Here is a 7,730-nt window from a genome sequence, read left to right as displayed (position 1 = left end):
CTGCCTTCGGCTCAGGTCATGATCCTGGAGTCCCGGGATCGAGTCCCACATCGGGCTCCTTGCTCAGCAGGAAGTCTGCTTCTCCCTCTGACCCTTTCCCCTCTCATGCTCTCTATCTCATTCTCTCTCTCAAATAAATAAATAAAATCTTTAAAAAAAAAGATTTTATTTATCTGACACAGGGAGAGAGAGAGAGCACAAGCAGGGGGAGTGGGAGAGGGAGAAGCAGGCTCCCCGTTGAGCAAGGATCCTGATGCGGGGCTCGATCCCAGGACCTGAGCTGAAGGCAGACTCTTAACCGACTGAGCCACCCAGGTAAACTGATGGTAAGTGCTTAATAAATGTTAGCTAATAACTTTTATTCTTTTAAGCCCTTGTGATGACTCTAATTCACAGGTGGAGAATCTAAGAGGTAACTTGACTTCTCCTTGATTACATAGGTAAGTAGCTCACCTGGGACTTGAACTTGACACCAAAGTTTATGTTGCACTACCTCCCATTGTAGGACCCATCCCACTGGTTGTAATAACTGCTTACTTGTCAGTCTCTCCCTCTAGACTGGGTGTTCCGTGAGGGTCACTTCTGTCACCCAGTCCAGGGACACAGTTGAGACCCTAATTAAAGGAACTAATGATGCTGACCAGCTCAGACAAGTTATTCAGAAGATGGAGGTGGTGGTCATATCACCCTGGCTTCCCCTGCAGTGTGCTTTGGAAAAAGGTTTCAGTGCCGTCTCCTAGGATTAGTCTGTTAGCAGACAAATATTTATTGGCCCAGGAACTGGAGGTGCTCTTATTAGGAAAAGCCACATTAGGAATAGCAGGCAGGGTACCCCCAGATAAGCTTTCCCCTAAGCAAGCCCTGTCCTTGGCTAGGCAGCCTCCCCCAGTCTTACAACAATGCCTCCCTTCATCAGCTGCCCCTGGTATTGAGATGTCCACCTGCCAGCTCCCTGTTTCAAGGAAATAGAGCATCAGAGACCTTAGTGGCTTCAGCATGAGCATAAACATCACTGGCTGCCAGAGAGGATGACGTCAAATCCAGGCCTGCCTGGCCATGGCCTTGGGGAGGCTCCCTGCACAGAGAGGCCTGGTACCCTGGGGGTCACTCTGAGAGGAAGCACAAGCTGGGAACTGCCAGTTCAGTACCCTGAGGACACATCTGATGGTTCTGTCCATTCTCAAGGACCCCACGACTTGAAATATTTTTCTTTCCAAACCCACTGATGTCAGAAATCAAATAGCTATTCCTTTTCTTTTCAGAGCCTCAGATCAGCATGAACGTGACAGGGTGACCTCTTGGGCTTGATATCATTCTACCTAAAGCAAAGTCTGTATGGATTTGAGGTTAAAAGCTTGCATTCTACACCGCCTGGGTCTAAAGCACTTGTCTAAAGATTTCTGACTTTGGGCAATTTCCTACACCTCCCAGAGCCTCAGTTTCCTTATATGAAAAGTGGGTAGAATAGTATCTGATTCACAGGATCTTGGTTGGGATTAATGTATATTCAGTGAGTGCCTATCGTGCACCAAGTGCGGGGCGTGGGGGTGGGGTCATACCGGTGAACAAAACATAGTCCATGCCCCCTGGTGTTTGGTGAAGGAAAGCAGACAATAAACCAATAAATACTTAATCCAGCAGATGGTGGTAAGTGCCATGAAGATAGATAAGGCACAGAAAGGAGGATAGTGTGTCAGGGTGGGGAGGAGTTATTTCACTTCTGGGTGGTCTGGGAAGGCCTTTCTGATAAGAGGACTTCTGAGCCGACCCCTGAGTGAAAAGAGGAAGCAATTCATGGGGCCATCTGGGAGAAAACTCTTCCAGGCAGAGAAATGAGCATGTGCAACAGGCAGGAGCATGGGTGGCTCGTCTAAGGAAAGGCAAGAAGGACAATGTAGCTGGAGTGAAATGGGCAAAGGGGCAAGGAGAAATGATGTGAGAGACGTGGCTAGGGGCAGGGGGTGGAGAACTCGGTAGCTTGCTCTAAGGAGTTTGGTATTTACTCTGAGTGAGATGGGAGCCATGGGAGGATTTTGAGCCAAGGAGGAAGATGATTTGACAGATTTTAAAGGATCCTTCTGACTGCCATGTAGAGAATAGACGGTAGGGGGACCAGGTAGCAGGAAGACCAGTCAGGAGACCGTTCCAGTTGTCCAGGTGAGACATGAGAACACCTTTGATCAAATTGGTAGCGGTGGGCAGTAGGAAATGGTCCGATTCCGGATGTGCCTGAAGGAAGAGCGAGCAGGATTTGTTGATGGATTGGATATAAAGTGTGTGTGTGTGTGTATGTGTGTGTGTGTGTGAGAGAGAGAGAGAGAGAGGAGAAGAAGGGAGAGAGAGAGAGAGAGTAGAGTCAAAGATGACTCCAAAGTGTTTAACTTGAGGGATGGAGTAGTCACTTAATGAGGTGCGGAAGACAATTTGTGTAAAGTGCTTACTTTGGGCACTTTATAAATGTGGCACATTTAATGGCACATTTATATGGCACACATATAAATGGGCACAAAATAAATACCCAATAAATATTAGCTGTTCTTTGTATTATTGATTTTGGTTTAACGGGCTGTCCAAAACTCAGTCACCCAAAGCTTTGGAAATGGTAGGCATACCTGGCAATAACATCATAAGCCTCATGCCTAAGTATGGGTGCTGTGAGCCAAGCACATGATAGAATCTTTACTTAGCAGTACCACCCTGAAAAGTGTACAAAAGCCCTATGAGAAAATGAATATTTGTTGAATTTTTAATATATTTCAGACATTTTTTTCATTTAATCCTTTCTCCAACACTAGAATGTAAGTTACATGAGAGAGATCTTACCCCTGATGTGTACTACCCCACATGCCTGGCACATAGCAGGCATCTTAGTTAATACTTATTAAATGAAATCTCATTATTATGGATGGAGGCTGAGTAAAATCTGAAGGTGGAGCTGGGTTCTGATAAATATTTATTGGATAAAGGGATGAATAAATGGGTATTACATTACCATTTTAGAGAAGAGGAAACAGCTGGTGGCAGACCAAAGGACCGAACCCAGGATATCCTGATCCTTGAGCATGCACCCTTTCTATGGTCACACTATGGAGCCTCATAGTGTGGCCCTTTGGCTGTGTCTGGGGATGCCTAGGGATTTGATGATCCTGATGTATCATACGGTGTACCATCATATGTAAAAACCCTGACTACTCAGAGAGAGAAAGATCTAATGCGAGATCAGATTGTGATGCTCTAGTCACACAATCCTAAAGTTTTGTCTTCATGAAACTGCATAGCCTTATTGTATCTTATTTGCCCAAGGTCACACAGGGTGTAAGGGATGGAAACAAAATGTGAATCCAGTCTTCCCACAACAGCGTCCCTATTTGTTCCTTTACTCAGGGATTTTTAACCTGGGGCACAAGGACTCTTAGGGGGTCTCTGGGTATACCTTATGGTACGTTCTTCCCCCAACATTCAGTGCTTAGGAGCAGGTGCATTTTGGGGGGAAGGGGTTCATAGCTTTCATTATATTCTCAAAAGGACCAATGATCCAAAAGTTTCCTTTCATTTTCTTTTATGAACCTTTTTTTTTTTTTGGCCTAAGAGAACCCAAATTTATTCTCTTACAGTTCTGGAGGCTAGAAATCCAAAATCAAGGTGTTAGTAGGGCCATGCTCTGTCCGAATGGCCTCTAGGGAAAAACCCATCCCATGTCTCTTCTAGCTTCTTTGTCTTGTGGCCATATCACTCCAATCTCTGTCTTAGTCTTCACATTGCCTTTTCCTCTATTATTATTATTTTAATTTTTAAAAAATTTTAGAAGATTTTACTTACTTATTTGAGACAGAGCACAAGCAAGAGGGAGGGGCAGAGGGAAAGGGAGAAGCAGACTCCCTACTAAGCAGGAAGCCTGATGGCGGGGCTGGATATCAGGAAGCTGGGATCATGACCTGCGCGGAGGCATATGCTTAACTGGCTGAGCCACCCAGGCGCCCCTAATTTTTATTTTATTTTTTTAAAGATTTTATTTATTTACTTGAGAGAGAGAGAGAGCATGAGAGGGGGGAGGGTCAGAGGGAGAAGCAGACTCCCCGCTGAGCAGGGAGTCCGATGTGGGACTCGATCCCGGGACTCCAGGATCATGACCTGAGCCGAAGGCAGTCGCCTAACCAACTGAGCCACCCAGGCGCCCCCTAATTTTTATTTTTAAAACTGTTTTTAGATGAGTATAAGGAAGAAAAAGGAAAAACTGGGGGAAGGAAATTGAAGAGACAAAGCATGCTAATTTTTGTTTACAGAATTTTAATGGAGAGAAGGCTAACGTGACGAAAAAAGCCAAAAGTTAAGGATGTTGAGGCAGGATTAAAATCCAGATCTTCTGGCACCAATTCCGGGGCTCCTGATTCCCGTTGCTACTCATTCATTCATTCACTCACTTACTCACTCATTTGTACTGAGTACCTGCTACGTGCCAGGGACAATTCCAGGCTTTGGGAATGGTGCCCTGGAAAACTCTGGCATCATAGAGTTTATATTCTAGTAGGGGAGACAGACATAATAATGATGACGACGATTATGTCAAGTGCAAAGAAAAGTGACGTCACAGAACGGGGAAGAACAGGAATGGCATTTCAGACGCGGTGTTCTGAGCTCAGAACCTCCAGTTGCTGTCCGCGCACTCCAACGAAGACAGCTCTTCCGAACGCCAGCGTGCACTCCATAAACCTCTCTTTCGCGCTTAGCCTCGCCGAGCCTCACCAAGGTGGAGACTGTAGGGAGAGGGGCGTGCACACGGGAGGTGCAGAGCGCATGCTCCCTCAAGATCTGTGGCTCTGAGGATTTTAACTAGACTCCGACCGCCAAGAGCGGAGTACGCAAGCTCCTCGCGTTAAGACAAGTGGGAAGGCTCCGCCCAATAGGAGCTTGCTTTTGAGGTTGTGGTCCCGCCCCCAGCCCCTTTTCTACTTCCGCTTCCGGTGCTGAGGCTGTCCAGGTCGAAAATGGCGGCGGCGTCTGTGTCTCGGCTGTCTGGGCTGCTAGGTCGGTCCGGGGCACAGCTGGGGCGTTCCATGTCGAGTGGCGCCCACGGCGAGGAGGGCTCAGGTACTGGAGCTGCGGCTGGCGGGGCGGGCCTCAGCCCCACCCGAGCGAGGCGGAGCAGGACTGTGACCTTGGCTTGAGGACTTGGGGTTGGGGGGGTGAGACCCGGGCGGGGTCCCCACACCAGGCCTGAGCGGTCGTGCCTCCTTTGCAGCTCGCATGTGGAAGGCTCTCACCTACTTCGTAGCGCTCCCTGGCGTGGGTGTGAGCATGCTGAATGTCTTTCTGAAGTCGCGTCACGGAGAGCACGAGAGACCCGAGTTCGTCGCCTACCCCCATCTCCGCATCAGGTCCAAGGTACGCCTTTGTAGGCTCTTCGAGCAGCCATTCTTTTATTACAAATGCCTAGTCTGAGTTCTTCATTCTCTAAAATCGTGTAGAATTTGTCATTTAATTTTTACAGATTTTTATTTTCTCCGGTTTTATGGAAATGTAACAGACTTGGGGGGTCACATCTGTTTTCTTTTTCAAGGTCATACACTAAGTGCCCTTCAGTTTTACTTTTTTTCCTGATCCATCCCACCTCTGCCTTCTGATACTGTTCTGAAACAGTTGTCCGTTGTATGAGACTTGGAGGTTTGGGAATCTCCCTTAGAGTGGCAAAATCGGAAGGTGGTTCACACTTCTAGGACCTGGGCATCTGGCAGGTACCAGCTGCATGTTGAAGAGACTAACAGCTTCTCTTATTCCTACCTCTGCTAGTATTTTCTCAACTGTTTTATCCTTTGCTATTGATGTAAATGTAATCATTTGTTTTCCATTGCTTGTTGTAAGTATTCTTAACAAGAGGCCCTGCTGGCTCTTTAATAACTATTATATCACTTAGCCAAGACAGGACTGGCCTTATAGAAACTTAAGCTAGAGTCTTAGATTCAGAAAGAATTTTTGAGTCTGAGCCCCACTCCCACCCTTCTACAAAGATGTAAAAGCCATATACCATGGTTTTCAACCTCAGTACTATTGACATTTGGGGTTGGATAATTCTTGTTGGGACAAGGGGCTATCCTTTGAGTCCTAGGATATTTAACAGCATCCTTTGACCTCTACCCACTAGATGCCCTCTCCCAGATGTCTCCAGATATTGCCCAGTGTCTTTGGGCAAAATCATCCAGGTTTGGAAACCACTGCCCTAGAGCAATGTTTTTCAAAGGCAGCTTGCAAAAAATTGAGGAGAGTAGGTTGCAGTTTCCAATCCAGAGGTTTGTTTTAGATCTGGAATGAAGCCCAAAGTCTGCATTTAAATAAGCATCTTCTCTCATTTACCCACCTCTACCATTCTGATACAGATGATGTGAGGATTACACTTTCATAAACACTGCCCTCATAGACTAGTTGCCAGGGAGAGGCTTATGAATAATGAACTTGAGCTTGCTTTTCCTACTGCCTACTTTAAAGGCTCTCCTGGAAGTTAAAAGAGCTCCCTTAAATTGTGGGAAGGCTGAAATACGCCAGTAGTTAAAGGACTAATTACCATTTTGTTTTTATGTATGGTCTGTCACCCTTTGTCTGAAGCAGTTCATGGCAGTGCTGTTTCTGAATTCTCTTCTGGAATTGCCTAACTGACATCTTCACTCCACAGCCCTTTCCCTGGGGAGATGGTAATCATACTCTATTCCATAACTCTCACGTGAATCCACTTCCAACCGGCTATGAAGATGAATAGAGAGAACCTGGACCACCACCCAGTGGGGACCACAGCACTGGTTTGGACCATGACTCTGCACACAGACCAGAAGTCTATGGGACCTTAAGCTCACCTTCCTTACTTGTATCAAATGATGACCAGTATACCGATCTTCCATCCCTTTTCTTATGGCAGGAGATGGCTTAAATAAATAACTTAGATTGGTCCATGATCTGAGAGTTGCATTCTTTGGTGTTTTTCCCTCCAAAATCAGCATTGTTATTTTCGTTTCTATAATGAAGGTTTATGGCTGCCTTGTACAGGCCTCTGGATAAGTGTTTATAATAGGCTTGTCCTTGGTTTCTTATGCCTGGAGTAGGTAGAGCAAAGGGACCATAAGTGGAGCTAATTTAAGTATCAAGATTGGGTCCTGACAGACTTTGGGTGGTAAAGATATTGAGTAGAATCCCTGAAATTTACATCTGAAAGAGGTATCTTTGACTCTCCAGAAGAAGTGCTTACTCTGTGTCCTAGCTTTCTCTTGTCCCATTCCACCAGCATTTGCTGAAGAATATTCCCTGTGGTCAGGTAATTGTCTCCAAAAGTGTCAAGTTCTCATCTTGTCATCTCTCAGCACCATGAAGGTTAGAAGGGTCAGAAACTTTTGGAGAAATAAAGGCAGTATGACACATTTCTGTATATGGCAATGAGCTTTATTTGTTTCTGGAATTAAAACCTTCCTGTAGCATTAAGAATTAGGGAGAAACAAGAGTAATAGTAACAAAGCCACCCTTACAGAGCATTTAATTTCTCTTCAAAATTTAAAATCTTTGAAGTAGCTGAGATAGTTGGAATCACTTTATGGGCAGGATGAAGTCAAAATAGAATGAAGAACAATTGGGCACCTGGGTGGCTCAGTTGGTTAAGTGTCTGACTCTTGATTGCAGCTCAGGTCATGATCTCAGAGTTGTGAGATTGAGCCCTACATCGGGCTCCACGCTGTGTGGAGCCTGCCTAAGGT

The 7,730-nt window shown here is 45.8% G+C and overlaps 1 protein-coding gene across 1 annotated transcript; it reads left to right on the top strand.

The window, feature by feature from the left end:
- Positions 1–4,954: 4,954 nt before the first annotated feature.
- On the top strand, positions 4,955–6,946 carry COX6A1 (cytochrome c oxidase subunit 6A1). Its single transcript, XM_025889483.2, has 3 exons — positions 4,955–5,088; positions 5,240–5,382; positions 6,665–6,946. Exons 1-3 carry the CDS (start codon positions 4,986–4,988, stop codon positions 6,746–6,748), a joined length of 330 nt encoding a protein of 109 aa, XP_025745268.1. The 5' UTR covers positions 4,955–4,985; the 3' UTR covers positions 6,749–6,946.
- The last annotated feature ends 784 nt before the right edge of the window (positions 6,947–7,730 follow it).

This window comes from Callorhinus ursinus, unplaced genomic scaffold (genome assembly GCF_003265705.2).
Source record: "Callorhinus ursinus isolate GAN/ISIS: 27379988/994484 unplaced genomic scaffold, GSC_fseal_2.0 scaffold41, whole genome shotgun sequence".
Lineage (NCBI taxonomy): Eukaryota > Metazoa > Chordata > Mammalia > Carnivora > Otariidae > Callorhinus > Callorhinus ursinus.
The sequence above is the reverse complement of the archived record's forward strand: the minus strand, read 5'-3'. Positions and strand labels throughout refer to the sequence as shown.